This window comes from Budorcas taxicolor, chromosome 25 (assembly GCF_023091745.1).
Source record: "Budorcas taxicolor isolate Tak-1 chromosome 25, Takin1.1, whole genome shotgun sequence".
In the NCBI taxonomy this organism is placed as follows: Eukaryota; Metazoa; Chordata; class Mammalia; order Artiodactyla; family Bovidae; genus Budorcas; species Budorcas taxicolor.
The window spans coordinates 51188697-51213610 of NC_068934.1; the positions used below are offsets into that span (position 1 = coordinate 51188697).

The window sequence follows — 24914 nt, forward strand, 5'->3', positions numbered from 1 at the left end:
GCTGCTCCTCAGGCAACGGGGCCAGCGATGGGGGCTAGGGGTTAGAGTTTAGGGGCTGAGCAAGGGGGCTATACTCAGACTTACATTAAATTCAAATAATTGGGATTCGATTTATTAATGTTCTAATTTAAAAGCTCCATTTTTTAACCTGCTAAGTTCAATTTTACAAACCTTGTTATCCCCTTTATAACCCTAACAGGTTTTATAGTCATTTTTAAGGGGCCTTTGCCATCTACAACTCAATTAAGCCTTTTCAACACTTCAAACTGAATTTATCTTTTATTTCCCTTTATGTGCTCCAACTTGTCTGAATTGACAACAAAATATCAGGTACTCAAGAACTCATATCCTCAATTGGTTAGATATTTAAAATGGTGAACCCCAAATTGTTGCAAATCTTCCAGAAACATGAACAACCCATGTGTTCAGATTTCACTTAATCTGTAAATGCTAACATTTGGCTGAGATTCTCTTAAACCTGACACTTGACGGTTGGTATGTGACATGTCTTAGGCACACTCGCCAGCCCCCATCCCCTGGGAAGACTGTGGGGGTCAGCTGGCAGGAATAGGAGGAAGAGAAGGAAGGAAATCTGAGTAGGAATAAAGAGAACAAAGTTCAGTTCAGGGAGAAGCCTCTTGAACAGCAGAAATGGGGAAACAGCCGTGGGGCGGGTGTCAGGGCTGGACCTGCAGGGATGGGCTGCGGTTTTCTGCAGGAAACTGCCGGGAGCAACTCTGGATGGCGGGGTCCGCCAGCTTGGGTCAGGTGGCGAACGCTTCAGGGCCAAAACTGCTTGCGACTGTGTATTCAGTTTGTTCCTGAGGGGCACTGACCTTGCTGGGAGCTGAGATTGGGGATGGGGTGGGGGCGGTTACTGTTAGCCTCCGGAGGGTTCCAGCTTTGTAGGATCCACGTTTGACAAGTGCCGCCCTTCCCAGAGGCAGGGACAGAGAGCGCGCTGACTCCAGGAGTCCTGGGGTTTACGATGTCCAGGGACCATCCAGAGGGTCTGGAGCACGTGCCCCTACTCCAGACAGCGCTGTGGGCACCTCGGGCCTCCGGATGCCCCAAACCAAAGGCTAAGTAAGAAGCGCTCACCCAGGGGGACGGGGCTGACCGAGGAGGGCCCGGCTGGGGGGCGGCCACCAGGCGGCGGGAGGAAAGTCTGCGGAGGCGATTCCCGCACCCAGGAGAGAACGCTGAAGTGCGGGAGGTCGGGCCGGCGCGGTCCTCCTGGCCGCCGGCCTGGCCGGGCAGAGGCCCTGGAGCCCACGGCGCTCCCTAGCGGTCACCCACGTGGTCGCCGCGGAGACGACGCCCCCGGAGCCCGGTCCTCCGCCGGACGTGCGCTCGCGGGAGCCCAGACCTCTGAGCCACCTCTCGAGCGCGAGCGTAAGGTTCCCAAGAGAACCTGGGGCCCGCGGAAGGTGGCGGTCGGCGCGCGCGACAGCCCCGGGGTGTCCCGGCGCTCGCGTCTCCACCAGCCTGCCTCGGCGCGGGCCCTTTCTCTCCGCCCGCTTCGCTGGCCCGGCCCGGCCTCGGCCCGCCCTCGGCCCGCCCTCGGCCTCCTCTAGGGCGAGAGTCAGCCCCACCCAGTCCACCAGGCCCCGCCCCTCGGCCCCGCCCCTCGGCCCCGCCCCTCAACCTCGCTCCGCCCCAATGCCCCTCCCCTCCCAGCCCAGGCTCCTCCCCTTGGCTCTCCCCCACCAACCCCCGCCCCCCCCGTCCCGCCCTGGCCTGTCTCCAGGCCCCCTCTTCGCCCCGGCCCCGCCTCCAGCGTGCCTTGCGCGGCGGCGGCCCGGAAGCTGGCGTGGCGCACTAGCGGCGGCGCTCAGGCGCTCAGAGGCGGGACTTCCGGTGGCGTCCGCGCGGGTCTTCCGGCCGATTCCAGGGGCCGGCGCGTCTCCGGGACATGCAGGTGAGCGCCGCGGCGGCCCGCGCTGACTTCCGCGCCCCGCCCCCGTAGCCTCGGTCTCCTCCGCGGAGCGAGCCCGCGGGCGGTGCGTGTGAAAGCCGGAGGCGCGGCGCCAGGGACAGCGGGCGTGACGGCGCGTGCGGACGAGAGGCTGTGCGAGCGGTCGTGTGTGATGGAGTGAGGGGGTGTGAGTGGGTGTGACGGACGCGGGGCGGCGGCGCGCGAGGGGCCGCGCTCCTTGGCTGTCTCTCGGCCTCCGCCGCAGACCTGGGGCGCGGCGGCCTTTTCGCGCTGGAGGGCGCCGCCGAGAGCCGAAGCCAGAGACCGGGGCGACGGGCGGATGGGCGGGCGGCGGGCCCGGGCCCCCGCGAGCTAGTGTCGCCCGCTCCCCCTGCGGCCAGCAGGCTGTCTTGGGCTTCCTCTGTCTTCGCCGAGGGAACACGACGGTACCTGCGACCCGCCGTGGGGACGGCAGCCCAGAGTCGCAAGTGTCCCTCCGCCAGCGCGGGGCTTCTGCTCTTACACTGCATCCGTTTCCCAGCGCACCCTCGGCCCTCCCCGCAGGAGCAGAGTTGGCCCCAAAATTTGTGCCCACCGGCGAGAATCTGATTGACACTACCTGAGCTGTGGGGACGAGACCGTTCTGTTCACGGGACAGTCGGCTCTGGGTCCCGCTGCGTGTGAGTGATGATCAGTCAGTGCGCAGCGGTCAGCATCTCTCAAACGGCACATTGCTGAGCAGAGACAAGTGGGCTGGATTAAAACGGGTTTCTTAAGAAGGAAGCGGAGCACGTCAGAGTGCATCCCAGAGCAGCGTTAGCACCGATCAGCTGTTCTCTGCACTCAAGACACATACGCACTTCGGACCCTTGTGTGTGTGCTGAGCTTGTATGTGTGCTGAGCTCTGTGCAGAGTGTGATGGAAGAGTTGGCTCTCAGACGCACTGACAGAGCCCTCAGGGACGCCTCACCTTGCTGGGCTTGAACACCTCTCACATCACAGCCAACATATCCCCACCACCCAGTCAGGCAGTCCATCTGGAAAGTTCCACAGCCATTGGAGAGCAGCCCTGCACGTGTGAGCAGCTGGCATCTCAGTGCTTCCCCCGGTGCTGTGGAGCCGCACTCCAGAGCTGGCCCAACGGGCACAGGGTGGCAGGGGTCTGTGGCCATGCCAGCCCACTCGCGCCTGGCCTGCTTCTGTTGCCCCTGCACCAGGTGCAGAAGCCAGCAGGGCCCATCTTCCTTCCTCCAGATCAGCCCCACTTCCACCCTTTCCTCTTTCTTCTTTCCTGTGGTGTGAAAGCACAGGTCATAGGGTGGGCAAATGGTGGGCAGAGGGGTCTCAACGCAGGCGGGACAGAAGGCAGACCAGCCAGCCATGGGCAGAGGCTGGGAAGGGCCACGGAATGTGCCTCCAGGTGACAGCTGAGTGGTTCCTAGGGGACCAGGTCCTGCCTATTTCTCTTCTTGCTCCATCCTTGGGTGCCCTGACCTCCACCCTGGGGCCAGGGAGGAACCCACAGTCGTGAAAGGCTGAGGGGACCAGGGCTGAAGATGGGATGCCCTGCAGGGTTGGCCGCTTACAGCTCAGCAGCCACAGTCTGAGCCCTGCCAAGGGAGCACCAGATGGTTCTGGGCTGCACGCCCCCACCCCCAGGCTGAGGCCGAGGAGGAGCCCAGGCCCCCGGCCATGGTGGCACAGGGCCTGGGTGGCAGAGGCTGCCTTCCTGGGTGGATCTGATGGCCGGGAAGGGGCTCCTGCTGCTGCTAAGTCGCATCAGTCGTGTCCAACTCTGTGCGACCCCAGAGACGGAAGCCCACCAGGCTCCCCTGTCCCTGGGATTCTCCAGGCAAGAACACTGGAGTGGGTTGCCATTTCCTTCTCCAGTGCATGAAAGTGAAAAGTGAAAGTGAAGTCACTCATTCGTGTCCAACTCTTAGCAACCCCGTGGACTGTAGCCTACCAGGCTCCTCCGTCCATGGGATTTCCCAGGCAAGAGTGCTGGAGTGGGGTGCCATTGCCTTCTCCGCGGGAGGGGCAGAGGGTGGCAAATAAGGCCTGAGTCTCCATAATCTTCCCCGCCCCCCGCCAAGAGCACCTGATCAGCCCAGGCTGCCTCTCTGCCTGGGGGCGAGGGGATGGGGGAGGCTCCTAGACTCCCCAACCCAGGCCCTGTCCTGCAGGCCCCAGGGAGTGACAGCCCAGACCAGGCGCGTGCCGTCTGTGCAGGACTATAGGCTGAGGGGAGCGAGCTCCAGGCCAGGGGGTCGTGGTGGTGGGGGCCCCAGGCACCCACACAGGCCTGGCTCGGCTGGCTCCTGATAGGGTACCCTGTCTGGCCAGGGCTCTGGTGTCCCCAGGGGTGTCACCCAACGAGCAAGGGTCTGGGTTGCCTGTGGGGTCTCCTCTGGACCAGCTGGACCTTGGTCAGGCTGAGAGGGGACGTGCCGCCGGGCCTGAGACACCGCTGAATGACAGGCTCTCACACCGACTGTCTCAAAACCTCAACAAGGAGCGCGTGTGGCCTGGCCCTGCATGTTGCCCAGCTGTCCCCAGAGAGAAGGACGTGAAGGCGGGGTCGGGGTGGTGGTGCTGGTAGGGTGAGAGTCCAGTGGGGAAGCCAGGGAAAGACCGAGCGACTGGCCTCCAGGCAGCCTGCACGCGCGCTTAGCGCCCCTGGCCCCTCGCTGTGCCTGCACGCGCACTTAGCGCCCCCGGCCCCTCGCTGTGGGCGCACTCGGCCTGCACGCGCACTTAGCGCCCCCGTCCCTCCTCGCTGTGCCTGCACGCGCACTTAGTGCCCCCGTCCCCTCGCTGTGGGCACACTCGGCCTGCACGCGCACTTAGCGCCCCCGTCCCCTCGCTGTGGGCACACTCGGCCTGCACGCGCACTTAGCGCCCCCGTCCCCTCGCTGTGGGCACACTCGGCCTGCACGCGCACTTAGCGCCCCCGTCCCCTCGCTGTGGGCACACTCGGCCTGCACACGCACTTAGCGCCCCCGTCCCCTCGCTGTGGGCACACTCGGCCTGCACGCGGACTTAGCGCCCCCGTCCCTCCTCACTGTGGGCGCAGTCGTCTGAGAGATTCTCTAAAGACAGGATCGTGCTTTGCGAGTGCACGTTGTGACGTTTGTACTGGGGGGTCGTGAGCACTGCGGTGCCCTCGGGATGCCAGCGTTTGGGAGCGTGGGGTTTGAACAGCGGCGATGAGCATCTTCAAGCACTTCCCGTGTAGACAGCAAGTTCCCCAAAGTGGGATTTTAAGAAAGAAAAAAGGAAACGCAGATGGGAGAGCACGTTTGTGACCAGATAGTCACCTGAGCGTGAATTCCCAGCAGCAGCTCTGAGGGGGAGGTTGCCCTGGTCCCTAAGGTGGTGTCATTCTCGTCCTCACCGCAGGGAGGCGGTGGGGGAGGCGATGCTGCCTCACCTCAGCCTCCGTTCCTTTGGTTGCTGGTGAAGCCAAGAGCCGAGGTGCTGTTTCTGGGGCCTGGGGCGTCTGTGTGTTGCGGGGTCTCTGTGTTGCGGGGGGGGTGTGTTGTGGGGAGTCTGTGTGTTGCGGGGGGGGTGTTGCAGGGTCTCTTGCGGGATCTCTGTGTGTGTTGCGGGGGGTCTGTGTGTGTTGCGGGGGTCTCTGTGTGTGTTGCGGGGAGTGTGTGTTGCGGGGTCTCTGTGTGTGTTGCGGGGTCTCTCTGTGTTGCGGGGTCTCTGTGTGTGTTGCGGGCGGTCTGTGTGTGTTGCGGGGTCTCTGTGTCTGTTGCGGGGTCTCTGTGTGTTGCGGGGGTTCTGTGTGTTGCAGGGGTCTCTGTGTGTGTTGTGGGGGGTCTGTGTGTGTTGCGGGGTCTCTGTGTGTTGCAGGCGGTCTGTGTGTGTTGCGGGGTCTCTGTGTGTTGCGGGGGGTGTGTGTGTTGCGGGGTTTCTGTGTGTGTTGCGGGATCTCTGTGTGTGTTGCGGGGGGTCTGTGTGTGTTGCGGGGTCTCTGTGTGTGTTGCGGGGTCTCTGTGTTGCAGGGGGTCTGTGTGTTGCGGGATCTGTGTGTGTGTTGCGGGGTCTCTGTGTGTGTTGCAGGGGGTCTGTGTGTTGCGGGCGGTCTGTGTGTGTTGTGGGGGGTCTTGTGTGTTGCGGGGTCTCTGTGTGTGTTGCGGGGTGTGTGTGTGTTGCGGGGTTTCTGTGTGTGTTGCGGGATCTCTGTGTGTGTTGCGGGGGGTCTGTGTGTGTTGCGGGGTCTCTGTGTTGCAGGGGGTCTGTGTGTTGCGGGATCTCTGTGTGTGTTGCGGGATCTCTGTGTGTGTTGCGGGGTCTCTGTGTGTGTTGCGGGGGTCTGTGTGTGTTGCGGGGTCTCTGTGTGTTGCGGGGTCTCTGTGTGTGTTGCGGGGTCTCTGTGTGTGTTGCGGGGTCTCTGTGTGTGTTGCGGGCGGTCTGTGTGTGTTGCGGGGTCTCTGTGTGTGTTGCGGGGTCTGTGTGTGTGTTGCGGTCTGTGTGTGTTACGGGATCTTTGTGTGTGTTGTGGGGTCTCTGTGTGTTGCGGGGGGGTCTGTGTGTGTTGCGGGGTCTCTGTGTGTGTTGCGGGGTCTCTGTGTGTGTTGCGGGGTCTCTGTGTGTGTTGCGGGGGGTCTGTGTGTGTTGCGGGGTCTCTGTGTGTGTTGCGGGGTCTCTGTGTGTGTTGCGGGGGGTCTGTGTGTGTTGCGGGGTCTCTGTGTGTGTTGCGGGGTCTCTGTGTGTGTTGCGGGGTCTCTGTGTGTGTTGCGGGCGGTCTGTGTGTGTTGCGGGGTCTCTGTGTGTGTTGCGGGGTCTGTGTGTGTGTTGCGGTCTGTGTGTGTTGCGGGATCTTTGTGTGTGTTGTGGGGTCTCTGTGTGTTGCGGGCGGTCTGTGTGTGTTGCGGGCGGTCTGTGTGTGTTGCGGGCGGTCTGTGTGTGTTGTGGGGTGTGTGTGTTGCGGGGGGTCTGTGTGTGTTGCGGGGTCTCTGTGTTGCAGGGGGTCTGTGTGTTGCGGGGTCTCTGTGTGTGTTGCGGGGGGTCTGTGTGTGTTGCGGGGTCTCTGTGTGTGTTGCGGGGTCTCTGTGTGTGTTGCGGGGTCTCTGTGTGTGTTGCGGGCGGTCTGTGTGTGTTGCGGGGTCTCTGTGTGTGTTGCGGGGTCTCTGTGTGTGTTGCGGTCTGTGTGTGTTGCGGGATCTTTGTGTGTGTTGTGGGGTCTCTGTGTGTTGCGGGGGGGTCTGTGTGTGTTGCGGGGTCTCTGTGTGTGTTGCGGGGTCTCTGTGTGTGTTGCGGGGTCTCTGTGTGTGTTGCGGGGGGTCTCTGTGTCTCTCCTGCGTCTCACAGCTTGAGTTTGTGTACGGTCTGTGAGTCACCTGTGGATGTGGGCGAGAAGTTCATTGTCAAGAATTTCATTGTTTCGTGTTTATTTCTTTAACCCGGTTTTTTGTTTCCTAAATGAAAGGGTCACATTTTTCTGTAGTAAAATGTAGATGTTTTCCTGGTAACTTTTACTGATGCTGACTTAGGGGGAAAGGCACCCCCTGTCCAGCTCCCGCCCCAGGTTTATCTACACAGGCACGTTTTCTTCTAGTCCTCTCCACGGCTCCGTGGTTTTACACTCAAGCCAGTAGCTGGTAGCCAGAATGTCTTTGTGCTTGTGGAGGGTGGAGGCCAAGCTTTGCTCAGTCGACCCGGCTGTGATAGGGCACCGCTGAGGCAGTGGGACGGCTCCTGGCCTACAGCAGGGAAGGCCCTTGCGGGGCGTCTTGGGGAGCCGGGGCCCATCAATGCTGGCCGCTGGAGCCCAGGCGTCGGGGCTGGCTCGGTGCCCGGCTTGGTGCTGGGAGGCTCCAGGCTCCGTCAGGACCAGAGCCCCAGGAGGCAGGGGGAGCATCCACCTGCCAGGGCCTCCACGGCCTCTGTCTTTCGCAGCCCCCTGGACCACGAGGTTGGGCCCTCCTGTGACCCGCCCAGCATGCGGGCGCTCCTTGGCACGCTCTGGCTCGCTCTGGCCTGCAGCTCTGTGCGTGCCACGCTGTCGAAGTCAGACGCCAAAAAGGCCGCCTCGAAGACGCTGCAGGAGAAGGTAGGTGGTCTGGGGACTCGCCAGAGGGCTGACCATCACGCCTCCTTTCCCACTGGGGGCTGAGAGCCGACTGCGAGCCAGGAGCTTGGCGTCTGGGCGGCCAGCACTGTACCCCTCGGGGCTCCAGCCGGCCTCAGAGGGAGCAGCTTCTGGTGCTGGGGCCTGAGGGCAGGCCTGCCCCCACTGGGCTCGCATCTCCGCCCGTGCCCCCAGGGTCCCCCTCACCCCGCCTGCTGCCTCCCTCGACCCCTGTGCTCTCCCCTGCTTCGCAGGGCGAGTCAGTCAAGCTCTGCCGGCTGTGGCTGTGGCTGTGCCAGTTTCCAGGAGGGCCCCGGGAGGCAGGGCGAGCCTTCAGGGACTGTCTACCCCACCTGACGACCTTGCCCTGTGGGCTCCTGGTCAGCAGCGCTGATTCTGGGACAGGGTCCCTGCTGACCCAGAGGACCTGCGGCCCCAGGGCTCAGCCTGGGTTAGCGCCCTGACAGCGTCCTCCCTGCCTTCTCTCTCAGACTCAGGTTGCAGGCAAGCCCGCCCAGGAGCGGGGTCTGGTGGTGACAGGCCTCAGGGCTGAGGACGTCGTCCTGGAGCACCGCAGCTACTGCTCGGCGAAGGCCCACAAGAAGCACTTCGCTGGGGACGTCCTGGGCTACGTCACGCCGGTAGGCCGGGCCCGGGGCGGATGGCGGACCCTGAAGGCAGGGGGGCTGCTCGGGTCTGCATTCTCACCTCCCCAGGCTGCTCTCACCCAAGGGAGCAGTGGGAGTGATGCCTCCCAGCAAAGTGCCCAGGATGGTGGCAGGGCCCTGCTGCACACGGGGCGGGCGGCCCTGCGGAGCCCCGCCCGGAGGTGGTCCCCCGCCTCTGGCCCCGCTGCCAGCAGGTCACTCGTTCTCCCCTCTCTGCCAGTGGAACCGGCACGGGTACGACGTCGCCAAGATCTTCGGGGGCAAGTTCACCCACGTCGCCCCCGTGTGGCTGCAGCTGAGGAGGCATGGCCGCGAGATGTTCGAGGTCACGGGCCTGGACGACGTGGACCAAGGTTCTGACACCGTCGCTTGTCTGTGCCCGCCCTGGGGGTCTGGGAGAGTGAGTGTGAGAGAGAGTGTGTGAAGACGAGCGAGCGAGCGTGTGAGCGCGTGAGTGCCATGCCTGCCGGGCGTTCAGCTGCGTCCCTGTTTGCCTCGCCGGTTTGTACGCGGTGTCCCGGGGGAGGATCTGTGGAGGAGGCGAGGGTCTGGCTGCCCTGACAGCCGTGTTTGGCACCTGAGTTTACTCGGGTGTTTCCCCGTTTGTTTTCAGAGGGAGGACGTGTTAGCCAGCGGCGGGGCTCCCCGACACCGGGGGGTGGGGGGCCGTGGGTCAGAAGACAGCGGGCCAGCGCCAGCTCCTGCTCTCTGCTGCCCTCAGCTCTGAGAGGCGGGCCGGGCCCCTCGGGGTGGTGGCCCTGGTGCGGCCACATGCCCCCAGCCCTGGCTGCTCTGCAGGGGTCGGGGGGGACACGACCCCAGGTTCCCCCGCCACCTCCCTTCCGTGCTCCTCCCAGGGGAGGCCAGGGGAAGGGGCTGTACCCCACGCTGACCGTCTTCTCCACGTCCCACAGGGTGGCTGCGGGCAGTCCGGAGACAAGCCAAGGGTCTGCGTGTGGGTGAGTCCGGGGGTCAGGGCTGTGGGCCTCCAGACCTACCTGCTCACCCAGGCCGCGCTGCCTAGCATGCTTAGCATGTCCCTCTTTTGACTGCTCAGAAACGAGGCTGCCCCAGCCCAGCATTCGTGGCCTCGATCCAGCCAGACCCGAGTGGCCCTGCTGCCCGCCTTGGGCTGCCTGCCTTGGTCAGCCCACCAAGGCCAGCCGCTTCCCCTGTGGTCTTGCCCTCCCATCTCTCTATTCACCCTGAGGGTTCATGGAGCTCTCCTGGGGGCCGTGCCCAGGGGTGACGCTCACCCTACCCTGCCCATCCTAGAGCTCATGGCTGGGGAGGGAGGGCCACGTTGCCAAGTACACTGGGGCCTGGGGAGGGGCCGGGGCTGGGAGAGGACCTGCAGTTTGTTTCACGGGGAGCTGGTGGGCGACAGTCCAGCGAGAGCCAGGCAACAAGGAGCTGGATACACTCGGGGACTTGGTGGGTGAAGGGAGGAAAGGGCCAGTGTCTGCGTCCCCAGCACCACCCATGCCCCTCCCTCCCCAGGCCACGTGGCACCGGGTGCCTGCCCTGGCCACTGGTAGTGGTCATTCTGCTCTGGAGGCCAAGGGCCCGCCACGGGCCAGGCTGGCCCAGGAGGGTCACGGTCTGTGCGTCTGCCCCCAGTGCCTCGCCTCCGGTTCGAGGACTGGACGTACGAGGACTTTGAGAGCGTCCTGGACAACGAGGACGAGATTGAGGAGCTCAGCAGGACCGTCGTCCAGGTGGCCAAGGTGACACCCGGGGCTCCCTCCTGACCACACGCGTCTCGGGCGCAGGGGCTGCCCTCCCGGGGGACACCTTGCCCGGGCCAGTGCCGGGCTGCAGGGCAGGGAGAGCCGCTCGGGGCCCCAGGGGCGGTGTCGGGGGGGCCACACGAGTGCCCGGGAAAGAGAGCCGCGATTCTCTGCCCCTGGGCCCACAGTCGGGAGGGGAGGCCAGGGCTGGCTCTGCGGCCCCTCCTCCTGGACCCCCGCCCACCTGCCTCTGTCCTTTCAGAGCCAGCACTTTGACGGCCTGGTAGTGGAGGTCTGGAACCAGCTGCTGGTCCAGAAGCACGTGTGAGTGGGCCTGGGCAGTGTGCGGGGCGTGGGGCGTGCGCGTGTCCTTCCCGGCTGCCGGTGTCGGGAAGAGGCTGAGGCCGGACGTGGAGGGACCTCGTCTGGGGGGAGGGCCGTCTTCCCTCAGTCTGTGCAGGCGCTGGGGTGGCACCCCAAGAAGGTCAGAGAGCTCCAAGGAGTCTGGGAGCGGCTGCGGGCGGGTGCCCGGCTGGGACCACTGGGGCTGGCCTGACAGCCTTCAGGGGCCTTGGCGAGGAGGCAGCCGAGTGGGGCCGGGGCCCCTGTGGCAAACGGCCACGGGCTTCTCTGGGAGAAGAGCTTGCAGCCCTGCCTCAGCCCTGCCTCAGCCAGTGGGGGGGCTGCGTAGCCCCGAGGAGGTACCCCCTCCCCTGAGGCCCACGGCCAGATCCCCCTCAGCCAGGGTGACAGGGAGGGCGGGTCCCCTCCGGCAGCCGCTGCTCCGGTCCCATCAGGCCCAGGGGGTCAGCCCCATAGGAGGAGGAGCGCGCCGGGCACGGGGGCCTGCAGCCGCCGCAACCCTGGCCGTCCTGCACCCGAGCCCCGCTGCTCCACGCCTCCAGCCCAGGGGCCCGCGGGCAGGGTCCCCCCTCCCGCCCCATCCCTCTCGCAGCTGCAGGCTGCTCTCCACCTGCTTGGAGGCGGCCTCCTCGGGCCTCCCAGTGCAGCAAGAGGGTATTCTCAAGGGGCTGTGTGGGGGCCAAGACTCCTGCCTGAGGCCCCAGGAAGCTGCAGCTGGCGCCCAGCTTGCCGGGCTCTGCCTGGGGGCAGGGAGACCCCGCTGCCTGCCTGGAACTGGGGGCAGCCTGGATGCAGGCCCCACCATGGTTCCTGCTTCTCTGTGCACTGACCACACTCCCCCCCGTGGGTGCTTCCGCCCTGGGGGCGCCCTGAGGCCGGAGTTGAGAAGGAGAATGGGTGGAGAACAGTGGGCGAGTCCAGCTGAGGGCAGGGGGGCCCCTGTGTCGGGAGCCAACACCCCACTGTGCTCTGCTGGCCCCTCTGGTGGCTTTCAGTTGAGAGGCGATCTCACCATCCCTGGGCTCTGCCTCAGGCCCTGCTGAGCTAACGCCTGAGGGGGGCTGGGGGAGACAGCCTTGTCAGGGCGGCTCAGGAGGGTGTGCGCAGCAGGCACGCTGCGGGGCAGGGTGGGGGCCGGCCAGCTCTGCAGATGGCTTTGGACCCGGCTCCCTGGGCGTGTGATGGAGGCGATGCACTTTGTCCCCCCCGCTGGGCGGCAGGTCGCCAGGCCCCTCCTGGGACAGCCTGCTGCGTAGGAGTGAGCAGGGGCTGCCTGGCTGTGGCAAGAAGCCTGTCTCTTGCGTTCACACCGACGGGCGGGCGGCCCCGGGAGTCCCTTTGGACCTCGTCCCAGCAGAGCCCCGCTGGGCAGGCACTGCCCCTGGGCCACAAGACTACCTCCCCTTCTCAGAGACTCAGCCCCCGGTGGTCCCTAAGCCGGGCAGGCACTGATGGTTACGGGTGCTGAGGGCCAGCTCCCGGCCTCGGGGAGGGCCTGAGCTGGGTTCCACAGCCCGTGTGCTCCGCAGGGGCATCCCTGACCCCCAGCCATCGCCGGAGCGCTGTCTCCTTGGTCTTGGGGTCCTCCCACTGAGGCTGGACCCGAGGGGATGGAGGCCGCCCCATGCCCGCCTCCGCAGGGTGGGCCGCAGCTGTGCCCCGCGCAGCCTCGGGCCATGTAGACTGGCTCAAGCTGAGCAGAGCTGGGGGTGCACAGCCCCCGACCTGCCCGCGCTGGGCGGGGTCACTCGCTGCCTCTCTCTGGACTGAGGCGGCTCCCGAGGGGCTGTAGGGAAGGACCCAGGTCAGTCACTGGGCCCACATCCTCCCAGGCGGTGTGGGGCCAGGCCAGAGGACCCAGCCTGGAGCTCGCCCAAGACCTGCCTTCCTGGCAGGGCAACCCCTGGGGGCTGAGCCGGCCTCTCTGCAGTCTGCGCGCCCACCAGACCTGAGATGCCGCCATGCCCCTCACCCTCGCGACCAGAGGAGCCGTGAGGCTGTGCCTTCCTGTCCACGCCAGGCGGCACGCTGCCCTCAGAGATGCTGCTCCTTGGGTTCAGGCGCGTCTGGTTGGCCCTCTTGGGGCTGGGGAAGGTGGGGCTCCGTGTCAGCGACTGCTTGGGGTGGGATGACTGCCGAGGGGGCACGAGGCCCCTCAGTGGAGCTGCCCCGCACCCTCATCCCCAGGCGCCACAGCAGCCCAGGGTCACGGGCTCCTTCCTCACCCCTGCCCGGCTGCATGTCCGGCAGGGTCCAGAGGTGACGGGGCGCTGCACAGCCCCCTTCCGTGCTCTGCCCCCGTGCTTCGGGGATAGGGGCCCTGGAGTATGAGTTACTGCAGGGGCTGTAGGGCCAGGCTGGGTGGAGGGTGGCCCAGGCATCGCTGGCCACCGCTGCCTCTGACAGGGCCCTGGAGTATGAGTTACCGCGGGGGCTGAGGCCAGGCTGGGTGGAGGGTGGCCCGGGCATCTCCCAGTGCAACTGCCCCTGACCTGTGCTCTGCTCCTCGGCAGGGGGCTCCTTCACCTGCTCACCCACATGGCCGAGGCGCTGCACCAGGCCCGGCTGCTGATCTTCCTGGTCATCCCGCCTGCCGTCGCCCCGGGGTAAGTGCTGTGCCTGCTCGTCCAGGAGGCCTTCCTGGCCCCCACCCAGCCCCAGCCTGGTCACGCCAGCCACTGCCCACGTGGGGGACCCTGTCAGCACGTCCTCACGGGCCCGCAGGTCAGGGGTCCGCAGCTCAGGGCCCGGGCTGCCTCAGGCCAGGCCTCCTGCCACTCAGCCCAGCCGCTTCCCGCTGCCCCAGCCCTGAGACAAGGAGCTGGGCCCGGTGCTGGCTGTCAGCACTGTGGCCTGACCACCATCCAGCCCGCGCTGGGCACGGAGGAGGCCCAGGCGGTGACCTAGGGCTGGGGGCTGAGCAGAGGGGTGGTGAGGGCCCAGAGGGGCCAGTCATCGGCTCACTGCAGAGCTCGGGCCAGTGAGTGGGACGGGGTGGGTGGCCTCTGGACCCACGCTGTCTGGCCTCAGACAGAAGAGGCTGCGGCCACCCCAGGCGGCTGCCCACCTGCGCCTGATGCCCCCACCCCACGGTGTCTCCACGCGTCCCCAGAAACCTGGGCTATGGTCTGCGGCCCGCAGGAAGGGCCTCGGCCCCGGGTGCCACCTCCTACGCTTTTGAGTGCGTGCTTGTGCGTGGGACGCACATGTGTGAGGGGCCAGCGGTCCTCCCGGGATGGGGGTCCTGGTATGGAAGGGCCGGGGCAATGGACACTCGCCCCACCCCTCAGACAGAAGAGGCTGCGGCCACTCCGGGCAGCTGCCCACCTGCGCCTGACGGCCCCACCCCGCGTCATCTCTGCACATCCCCAGAAACCTGGGCTGTGGTCTGTGGCCCGCAGGAGGGGCCTCGGCCCCGGGTGTCACCTCCTACGCTTCTGAGTGCATGCTCATGCGTGGGACACACGTGTGTGAGGGCCCAGCGGTCCCCCCAGGATGGGGACCCTGGTATGGAAGGGCCGGGGAGTGGACACCTGCGTGGTCCGTGGGCTCAGCTGCAAGCGCAGCGTCTGTCTCCAGGGTCTCTGGTCTCTCGGTTGGGCTGGCTTGGGACATGTCAACCCAGTCGACCTTGGAGATGGGGGCCATCGGTGGAGACCGGCTCCTCTCGCCCGGGGAGGGCCCGGGTCGCAGGCGGGACCGGCCCGCTTGCAGGGCGCTCATGCTGACAGGTGTGCAGGGCAGACCCCCGTGTGCTGGAGGGTGTGGGGGAGGGTGAGCGGGCCTGACACCCCTGGAGGGGCTGACCCCTAGGCCTGGCCTCCAAGGGCAGTGGGCTCGGGACAGGGTGGGGAGCAGCTTTCCAGCCAGCGCCCTCTCTGCCCAGGCCTCTGACCTGAGCTCCCAGGCAGGGAGTGGATGGAGCGAGCCTGGGTCCCCTCTCGGCAGTGACCGGGGAGGACGCACCCTCGGGTGGCTGCAAGAGGAGAGTCGGGGGTGGGGGCCGTGTGGCCGGGCTGACGGCGGGGCCCCTGGGCACGGCTGCCTCTGCTGGCCCAGGCCGTGTCTCGGGCGCAGCCCGGCTGCACCCTCGCACTGGCGAGCAAGCCTCCCTTCCTCCTCCAGAGGCCTCAGTGGCCGAGGTTTGCCTTGCTGGCTTTGTTCTTCTGCACCCGCGCTTCGGGACAGCAGCCCCGCACAGGAACCAGTGGGCTGTAAGCAGATCTGGCCTTTCTGCAGCGTCAGCCGTGTCACAGAGGCCGCGCTGCTGCCCGTGGGAACAGCAGCCCGGGGGGGCGTCTGCGTGGCAGCCTTTTGCTGCTGTGGCCTGTGTCTCCTGCCTTTTGGGGGCTGTTGGCACAGGTGGCCATCCTGACCTTGAGCCCTGCTCCTGAGGTCTCAGCTTGGCCCCCGCCGACGATCCAGTGCCAATCAGCAGGTTTAATGAGAGCTCTGGGCCACCCTGGCTCTGGAAGGGCCCTGAGCCAGTCCTCGCCTCCGCCCCTCAGGCTGTCTCTTCTGAGGATCGAGCTCCCAGAACCCCGGAAGGAGCTGACCTCAGGCATGGTGGACTGACTTCCTTTCCAGGACCTTCCCCGCAGCGAGCTCGCATCCTCATGGGCAGGTGTCCCCCTTGATGGGCGCTGCACCCAGCTGTCCTCCAGCAACCCCTGGGGTTTAGGGTCACCGCAGGAAGGGAATGAGTGAGGGTCCTTCCCCGGGAGGGACACCCCTGCCCAGGCTAACCCCCGTTGACGTCTCCTGAGCTCCAGGGGTGGCCTGGGGCCAGACTGTGGAGGCTCAGCGGGGCCGTGGGCAGGGGTCACCCCTGGACATAGAGCGGGTGCAGGCGCCGGAGGTCCACACTGGAGGGGAGGGGCCCTTGCTGACGTGTGGGACGGCCCGGACCTGCAGGCGCAGTTCTGCTCTGATCGCGTAGGGTGGCTGTGGGCAGGAGGCCCTGGGGCGGGCCCGTGGGGGGCAGTGGTGGGCACCGACAGCAGGCCCACCCTCTTGCCCACTGGGCGACCGTGGGCAAGGCTCTAAGGGAGGTGTCCGTGGGCCAGGGGATGCCCTGCCTGTGGTCAGCAGCAGTGCCAGGGATGCGCACGTCTGTGCTGGTCCTGAGGACGCTCGGCCTGCAGAGGACTGGTCTGGGGCGGGGCTTGGGTTTCCAGCCCAGTAGGCGGCATCTCGCCCTGGGGGTTGCGGCTTCATGGTGTCGTGGGGCCGTAGGGGCCGGGATGGGGCGCGGAGCCTGGCCTGGAACACGGGGCCGGTGTGGGGTTCACGCTGCCCAGCACCTCCCAGCTGTGCGGGATGGTCTGGAGTGCGGCCCCGGGCCTGTGGCCGCCGCCACCTGGTGGAAGAGTCTGGCTCCCAGCTGCGTCCCGTGCTCCTGGCCACAGTCAGCGCTCGTCGGGCTCTCCTGGCCCCTGGCCCCAGGAGCCTGCTGTCTCTGGGAGACCTGAGTCAGGCCTCCAGGCCCCCTCCCTCCAAAGGCGGAGGCTGGGGTGGGTGGCCTTTGCTCAGTGGCCTTGGGGCAGCCTGGCAATGGGGTGTCTTAGGGTTGCCTGGACCCCGTGGAACTAGTGACTGAGGCTGAGGTCCACATGGTGGGCCGCCCCTGCCCAGGGACTGGAGGTGCTGGCCGAGAGGAGGGATTGTTTTCTCTGCTCACACTGTGTGGGGGGGTGGACGCAGAGCCCACTGCGCCCCACCCAGGGACAAAGCAGGGTCATAGGGGCTGCTGCCATGAAGCAGGTGGCTGGCAGTCAGCTGTGTCCTGCAGACGGCCCCCGGGGCCCCCACCTGCCCAGGCCTGAGGCCTCCGAGGGAGGGTGCCGTGCCTGAGGCGGAGTGGAAGTGGGCAGGCCTGGGCTGCCCATCCCCATGTGAGAGAGGCCTCTGGGGCCTGGTGGGGGGGGCGGGCGTCTCTGCGGAGCCCTGACCCAGCTGTGGGCCACCCTGTACACCTGAGCGCTGCCCCCCTCCAGGGAAAGGGACTGAGGTGTCTTCCTGGAGCAGGGGCGGAAGGGGCCTGAGCTAGGAGCCCCCAGCCGGCCTGCCCTGTCCTCCGCTGAGCCCAGGTCAGCTGGGGAGAGGCCATGACCCCGAGGTGGGCACGGAAACCATGCCGTCTCTTTGCAGGACCAACAAGCTGGGCGTGTTCACGAACACGGAGTTTGAGCAGCTGGCGCCCGTGCTGGACGGCTTCAGCCTCATGACCTACGACTACTCCACGGCACAGCCGTGAGTGGGGTTCCAGGCCCACGCGCTCTCGCTCGGCACACGGGGGCCCAGCCCCTAGTGGGCCTGCACGCTGGAGGCCCGGGCGTGGTCCCGCCTCCCGCCAGCTTCCTCAGGCTGTGACCCGCGGTCAGCTCTCAGCTCCAGAATCACGAAGGGCCTAGTCTCTTCTCCCAGAGCCCACAGTCAGCCTTGCGTTGGGCGACCTTCTTGTTTGGGGGTGACTTAGGGCCCCTGGCCACCCCATGGGAATGCTGCCCCGGGGTGTCCATCTACATCTCCCAGCCCTGGCTGCCCCATGCCAGGTGCTGGGCCCACCTCCACGCCCAGGAGAAGGTGCTCCTGTGTCGGGGGTCACACTGCTACCCCGGCCCTCCTGGGCCTCCCCTGAGCGCTCTGCCGCCTGAGGGTCCCAGGCGAAGCAGACACCCCGCACAGGTGCAGCGGGGCTGTCTGTCTGCTGCCGCCCTTGCCGTGGTGTGCGCGGCCTCCTGCCCCGACCCAGGCGCCCGGGGCCTCAGCCCGGTGCTGAAGCCCACTCCTGCCCAACCCTGCAGGGCTGGCCCCAACGCGCCTCTGCCCTGGGTGCGAGCCTGCGTCCAGGTCCTGGACCCCAAGTCCAAGTGGCGGAGCAAGATCCTGCTGGGGCTCAACTTCTACGGCATGGACTACTCGGCTTCCAAGGACGCCCGCGAGCCCATCATCGGGGCCAGGTGAGCCGGTGGCCCCGTCTCCCGCAGCACCCTCGTTGCGGGGGGTGAGGGGCTGCGGTGGGGAGGAGGCCGGGCAGGGTCTGATTTCAGGCTGGCTGTCCGCGGGGCGCCATCCCGGCACCCCCTCTTGCCGTGTCAGTGGGAGTGTCCTCCACGCAGCGCAGGTGGCCGGCCACCCCGGCGTTCTCTGCTGTGGCCTGGAGGAGCCCTTCCTTTGTGTTCCCGGCCGCGTGGTTGTGCTCTCGCTCAGTTTGGGCTGTGTGTGCTGGGCTCTGACGCCATTGCCACGCCATCCGCCCAGGCGCGCCGTCCCGTGAGCTGCTCAGCCCGTGTGGTTGCCCCACACTCGTCCCCACCCAGTGCCCGCCTCACCACAATAATCGCGCGCCTTCATGGAGATTCGTTTATGTTCTTTGCACCTGGTTTTTGTTGAGCTTTTCGAGCGTTGGGCTTATCCTCTCTGTCGTGTTTGGGAAGGATGTAGCCGGTTCCACGTCGCCCTCTCTCCTTTTCCAGGCCCGCGAGCACGCGTGTCGGCTGTCTCTCTCTCCCGCTCCCGGGGCCTCGCGCCGTCCTGGGGGCTCTTGCTCAGTTTTCCTTGCTCTCCGAGCCAGCAGCCCATTTCCCGGTTGTGTCTCGCTCGGGGCCTCTCCCTCCCGCGTGTCCCGGTAGCTCTCGTCTGGGGGTTTGTCTGGAGCACCGAGTGCGTGTGTGGCGGCTGCCAGGCGGGCCAGCCCTGTCCCCTGTGCGTCGCCGAGCAGCTCTCCGGGGCCTCTGGCTACACGCGCGTCTCACCCGGCCGCGCGCGCTCAGCCACTGCCCTTATGCTGTGAGACGTCCCGTGACGGACTATCCTGAGGCCAGTGATCCGAGTGTGTGAGCCCGCTGCTGCCCCCCATGGGCAGTGTCGCCCACAGGCCCGCTGGCCCTGGGGACACAGCAGGCGGCCCAACACCTGCGTGCCGGCCGCCTGCCAGCTGGCCTCGCCCCGACCCGCTCTACTCCCTCAGGGCCACCCTGTGGAGGGACAGGCCGCTGGGTTGGCCCTTGGCTGGTCTTGGGAGTCCTGGCAGGGTGGGGCACCCGTTTCCTGGCCACCCCCCAGACAAGTCCCCAGGGTCCACTGTGCTGAGGCCTGGGACGGCCTCCCGCTGCTGGCGGAGCGCCATGGCGGGGAAGCTGGACAGGACCGCTCTGCCCGGGGCTTGCTGAGGTCACCCAGCAGAGGGGTACCCCGCCCTGCCCAAAGGCGGAACAGGGAGGGAGGCCCGTGGGGGTGGGGCAGAGGGTTCCCAGGCCCAGGGCGTGTCAGGGACCACCCGGCACAGACCCCCAGAGGACAGACTCCAGAGGACACCGCCCACGTCCCTTGACCTCAGGGTGCCCACTCAGGTCCTGCCCAGGGCGCTTACACTGGGGAGAGGCTGAAGGAGGCCCAGGTGGGGTTGACCACTGTTCTGAGGGGTCGTGTGGGTCTCTGAGGGGCCGTGGGCAGGGGGGCTGCTGGGGCACTTCGCCGAGCCCCCTCCTTGCAGGCTCAGCTGTCCCGTGGGGCATCCCGTGGCTCAGCAGGGCGGTCGCTGCTGACCAGGCCCGGGGCTCTGCTCCTCCCCCCTCAGCCGCTGGAGGCCCAGCAGAGCCCGTCCAGAGCCCCTCCCTCGACCCGGTGACCCTGCCCACTGCCTCCTCCTTCCTAGGGCCCTAGCCAGCCAGCCATCTAGGGGAGCCTCGGGCAGGGGCTGGCCCTGGGTTGCCCTGATCTCTGCCCATGGCCGATTCCTTCCAGACCATCCCCCGACGTGCAGGGGGCTGACCCACATTGGGGCTGTGGGGGTGGGCAGAGCCTCTGCAGGGCAGAGAGCAGCCCCTCTTAGGCCGAGTCTGGAGAGCCAGATGGGAGGGCTTAGCGAGGCCCCAGATGGAGGCTTGTCTGTGGGGGCAGGCAGGCTGCCTCTGCAGGGGGTGGGCGTGTTCTCAGGCCCAGGGCCCCGGAGTCGCAGCCCACCAGGCTGCACCCCTCACTGGACACCCGGGAGCCCTGAGCGGGCGACCAGCAGGTGTGGGGGCAGTGAGCCTGGGGCCTGGCGCCCTGCTGCCCTGACAGCAGCCCCGGCCGGCCTGTCCAGGACCAGCCGCCCTCCAGGCTCAGCCTCCCCAGCACTGGTCTGGCCTTGTGTGGCAGGTGTCCTCTCCAGGGACAGCGGGTGATCAGCGCCTCACCATCTGCTCCTCACACAGAGCCAGGACCTACAGCGGGGGTGGGAGGCCAGCTCTGCCAGCCGGGGGATGGGGGGGTCTCCTGGCCTCTGCCTGCCTCGGCGGGAGGGGGCGGCAGGGAGGCAGCCTGCACTCTCTGGATCCTCTGACCGCTGCCTCTGCTCTCCACCCCGGGCGACTTGAGGCCTCATCGCCCCACGGCCTCATCGCTCCCCGCCCTCGAGGAGGCGGAGTGGCTGTGAAACACCCTCGAGAGGTTGGGGTGCCCCACACGTCTGGGCCACGCTGCTGAGCCCCCGCTCGGGGAGGCTGTTGCACTGCCCTGGCGGTCAGGGTGCCTGGCCAGCCCCCTGAACGCCCCCAGGCCAAGTGGGCACCCATCCCCCTGGCAGCGCCCAGACTGGACTCCACTGCCCCCGCTCAGAGACCCGCCGACACACAGCCAGACCAGCCCAGGGCTGGGCCATGTCCGGCAACACTCCCCCCACCACTCATGGGCCAGGGGGCCCGGGATCGAGCTCACGGGGCTTGGGCCGCCCTGCCCCGGGCTCTTGCGCTGCCCTGGACAGGGCTGGCGGCTCTCGCAGCTCTGGTCTTTCCCGTCCCTGTGGCGCGTTCTGCGCTGAGACCCTCTTCCCCGCTGGTCCCTGGGTCTTGCCGTCCTCCCTGGGTTCCCGAGTGTCCTGCCCTCGCAGTGCCCGGGGCCTCCCAGTGCACCTTGACCCCTCATCGTGGTCCCTGCCGGCTCTCCCCTCAGGGACTCTCCAGGGGGCCACGGGGCTCCTGCTGCCTGTAGCTGACGTGAGGTCTTCCGTGTTAACTGCCTGTAGGTCCTGGGAGCTGAGATGGGGGGAGGGTGCCTCCTCACGTTGCCTGTGGCGGTGCCCACCGGACTCCCCGCGTGGGCCTGCGGCAGGGGGCCCGGCTGGGTCCTCAGCAACTCGGAGGCGGTGCCCTCTGGGGTGGGTCCCTTCAGTCCTGCGGGGCCATGGCAGAGAGCGCAGGGCGCCCGGGCCCCAGTGGGAGGCAGGAAGCCCACCCCGGGCTGGTCTCCCCCCACCGCCCTGACGGCGCCCTTCCGCCCGCTCGCTCGCCCGGAGAGGGGGCCGTGCAGCTCGCCTCCAGGCCCAGGACCCTCCGCCGACCCGTCTCTGTGTATGATTCTCCTTGCCGTTGCCTGAACTTTCATCCCAAGCGCCGATGACGTTTTCGACTGGGGAGCTGTCTTTCACACACTGTAAGGCCCGCTGTGGCAGAGCGCCTGACTCGGCAACGTTCAGAACCTCGTCAGGCTACGCGGCCCCCTTCTCTGGTCCCTGAACGTCTCGTCAGCCTGAGCAGCCGGTCCCGGCGTCACCCCTGCGCCCTGTGGCCGCTGACCTGGGATTCGCCTGACTTGCCTCAACGGGACGTTTCGTAGAGACGGACCAGGCGGCCTGTGGCTGAGGCCTTCCACTTCAGCTGAGGGACCGCGCGGGTCCCGTCTGCACCTTTCCCTCATCCACCCCTGCCCCCCGCCACACCCCAGCCCCTCCGCCCGGGCTGCCCCGTGGTCTTGCTCTCACTCCACAGAGGTCTGTTCAGCTGTCCCCACCCAGGGTGCTCACCCCCGCTCCTCCACCTCCCACCCCAGTGAGCGTGGGGTCCTGAATGGCCCCGGTCCTGGCACTGCTAGGCCTCAGCCTCCGGGGTGAGGAACTGACCCCAACAGAGTGCAGCCTCAGCTGCCCCCACAGCTCCCCAGCTCCAGCAGGCAGCTCTGTGAGGAGCGCGTGGCCAGGGCTCCCCAAACCCGAGGGCCTGGAGCCACCTGCCCCAGGACAGGACTCAGGGGCTCAGAGACACCCGCCCCAGCCCACGTCCCAGATCACCTTAGCCCCAAGGCAGACGGGTCCAAAGCAGCAAGTGATCCTCGTGATTCCAAGAGCGTGGCTTTGGTCAAGGGTGAGGCCATCGTTTTGGCCAGTTGGACCTGGTGGGGTGGGTGTCCTGTGTCCTGGCCCAAACCCTGTGCAGAGCCCCACGTCGTCTGTTGCCTCCATGGATTCCCCGCTGCTCTGTCCAGGCCTGACCCCCGCGCCCCACCGGTGTCCGTGGTCCAGCCCAAAGCACACAGCGCCCCTGGGCCCAGGGCTGGGCTGGCCGCACCCGCCCCCTCAGCCTGTCTGGGCGCCGGCTGCTGGCCAGGGAGACGCAGTGTGGGCTGCAGACCCCGCTGTCCTGGCCACGCAGCACCCTGGAAACCAGCCCGTCTTCGTGTGTGTTGGGGGTGGGTCTGAAACCGGTGGGTTCTGGCAGTGAGGCCGGGCCCACCACGGGCCTGGGGCAGCCGTGTCCACAGCCAGGAGGCAGGGAGGACAGCCTGGCTCCCCAGAGGGCCCGGACCCCGCTGTTTCCTTGGGCGGGGGGTCGGGGGTCGCGGAGCCGAGGCTGCCCCATGGCTTGCTCACCTGTTCGCTGGGCAGGGCCAGGAGCACCGCCTGTTGCCCGCCCGGCGCTGCGCCCACACTGCGGGCTCGCTCACACTGCTCTGCCCGCGGTGCCGGCGGGTCAGGGCGGTGCCCCGGCCCCCACATCTCAGCAGCCTCTGTTGGGGCCCCTGTCCCCACCCCCACAGCCTCGGCCCAAGCGTTTGAGACCCCCCCGCCGTGTCCCTGCTTCCTGGCATTCCAGCGTGCCCAGGCCACCCCACGTGGCCCTCCCACCTCGCCCGGTGTTGCTGGCATTCTGTGGACCACCGGGGGTCAACACGCAGCCCCGGTTAGCCTCCACATGCCGTGACGGCAGCGGTCACCCCCACCCATCTGGGTGGGCGGGGGAGGGCCCCGCACCCACACCCTGTCTCCCCCAGGTACATCCAGACACTGAAGGACCACCGGCCCCAGATGGTGTGGGACAGCCAGGCAGCAGAGCACTTCTTCGAGTACAAGAAGTGAGTGTCGGGGAGGCCCACGGTGCAGTCCCCTGGGCGCAAGGAGGGGCACGAACCTGTGCCCTGGGCTGGCGGGGCGGGGCCAGGAGGAGCTGAGGCCGCCTCGGACGGACCGTCTGCTCTCTTGCAGGAGCCGCGGTGGGAGGCACGTCGTGTTCTATCCGACGCTGAAGGTGCGTGCGGGGCTGAGGCTGCGGGTGGGGGTGGCCCTCGGTGAGGCGGCAGCGGGCAGGCGGGCCTCAGGGCCGGTGCGGCCGGACCGACGCTCCCTCTGCCTCAGTCCTTGCAGGTGCGGCTGCAGCTGGCCCAGGAGCTGGGCGTGGGGCTGTCCATCTGGGAGCTCGGCCAGGGCCTGGACTATTTCTACGACCTACTGTAGGCCGGGCTTGCAGCCAGCATTGCCTTTTCTAAGAGACAGAGGGACTAATGAGTGGAAATACAGACTCTTCCGCCTCCGGATCTGTGTGCTGTGGCTGCTGCGGCGACTGAGCAGGCCGGGAACCCGAGCCCCTCAGGGCAGGGACCTGGGGTGGGGAGTCCTAGCAGGGCCAGGGGGAGGCTAAGGATGCAGACCCTCCACCAGCCTGGACTGCCTGCCCTCCGCTGGCTGCCGAGGCAGGGCCCGCAGTCCCCACCGCCCAGGCGGCAGAGTCCCGCATGGTGTGCAGTCCCTGAGGGTCCAAAGGCCCCAGGGCAACCCCAGGTGCCCTGCTTGTGGACGCTCGGGCAGGCGACACCCCCGGGCCACACAGAGGGACCTGGCCTGCCCGCCCAGGAGCTTGGTGGGCACCACGTGGCAAAAGTGTGGAGGCACACTGCAGGAACCAGGGCTCACAGAGGCAGGCCCCACCCCCAGAGCAGGCTGCAGGCTGCTGCCAGGTACGGCTGTTCACCAGGAGGGCACGTTGGGAAGAAGTGCTATTGTTGGGAGTCGAAGGACAGCTGACCAGGCCCTGCCGCCAGGTGAGCCCGCCGGCTCCACGCAGAGGGTCCCCCTGTGACAGCGCTGCTGGCCAGATGCTGGCCGTGAGTGCGGGCGCGGCTCTGGGGAGCTGGCTGGGGGGGTTCTAAGAGGACAGGTCTCATCTTCGGGGTCGTGGCCCGGCTGGACCCTCACGAGCTGTCCCGAGGAAGAGCCCTGCAGCTCGTGGTGTGGGTCTCACAGAAGACTCCAGATTGGCTGAGGGGCAGCCTGCCTGGGCACCCCACTTAGGTCAGTGGGTGCAGGCAGGCTCTTGAGATGCTGGGTCCGACACGCCCGCCCCCCCCCCGCCCCCGCCCAGGTCCCCACCCTGCCAGGCCCCCAGGGGCGGGGCTGTAGGCATTGGCTGGTCCCCGTGCTGTGAGGGCCTGGGTGGAAGGGTGGGGACTGGGTCAGGAAAAGCCCTGGGCTCTGGTGTGTCGGGGACAGACCCGCCATGGGGTCAGCGTGGTCACCACCCGTGTATGTGGAGCCGGGGGTGATCTGACGCCGGGCATAAGGCTCCTCGGCCTGGGTTGGAGGATGGGAGAAGCAGCAACGGGCGCAGGGAGCTGGGAAGCGGGGCCTGGCGCCAGACCCTTGCGGGCATCCCCAGGGGAGGAGGAGCCTGGGTACCCCACGGAGGCAGGGCACCCGGACACGGCTGCAGGCAGGATGGCCTTGGAGACAAGGGCCCTGTGCGTCCCGTGGAGCCAGAGGGGAAGCAGAGTCGCGGGCCTACAAGCCCTCCCCGAGACACTGGGACGGCAGAGCCCACCACACAGGGGCCTTGTAGGCAGAGATGGACAGAGGTGTGAGCGGGGCTGTGGGCACAGGGCGGAGGGTGCCGGTGGGGCTGGGGGACAGCTTGGCCAGAACGTTCTCACTCCCACTTGCTTTCTGTGGCGCCTAGACGTTCCCAGGTATGATCTGCTGTTACTTCTGACCATCCCTGGTGTTCTGGGGGCTTCCACGGAAGACGGGGGACACGGGGATGGGATAGAATAGGAGTGGGTGGCCGGGAGGGGCCAGGCGCCCTGGTGGTCTGAGCTGTGCGGTGGTTAGTGGCCAGCCAGGTGTC

General features: G+C 67.2%; 1 protein-coding gene across 1 annotated transcript; it reads left to right on the forward strand.

The window, feature by feature from the left end:
* The first annotated feature begins 1835 nt into the window (after positions 1-1835).
* CHID1 (chitinase domain containing 1) lies at positions 1836-23331 on the forward strand. Its single transcript, XM_052662056.1, has 13 exons — positions 1836-1921; positions 7829-7982; positions 8492-8641; positions 8889-9021; positions 9583-9627; positions 10289-10395; positions 10661-10722; positions 13275-13367; positions 16912-17013; positions 17568-17723; positions 22792-22872; positions 23003-23045; positions 23153-23331. Exons 2-13 carry the CDS (start codon positions 7872-7874, stop codon positions 23249-23251), a joined length of 1182 nt encoding a protein of 393 aa, XP_052518016.1. The 5' UTR covers positions 1836-1921; positions 7829-7871; the 3' UTR covers positions 23252-23331.
* The last annotated feature ends 1583 nt before the right edge of the window (positions 23332-24914 follow it).

What these genes read in the sequence shown, in the direction of transcription:
- CHID1 (XM_052662056.1), top strand. Translation starts at nt 7,872, where the DNA reads ATGCGGGCGCTCCTTGGCACGCTCTGGCTCGCTCTGGCCTGCAGCTCT. An exon ending in GACTACTCCACGGCACAGCC is followed by an intron (nt 17,014 to 17,567) that starts GTGAGTGGGGTT and finishes CCAACCCTGCAG; the next exon opens with GGCTGGCCCCAACGCGCCTC. An exon ending in GAGCCCATCATCGGGGCCAG is followed by an intron (nt 17,724 to 22,791) that starts GTGAGCCGGTGG and finishes TGTCTCCCCCAG; the next exon opens with GTACATCCAGACACTGAAGG.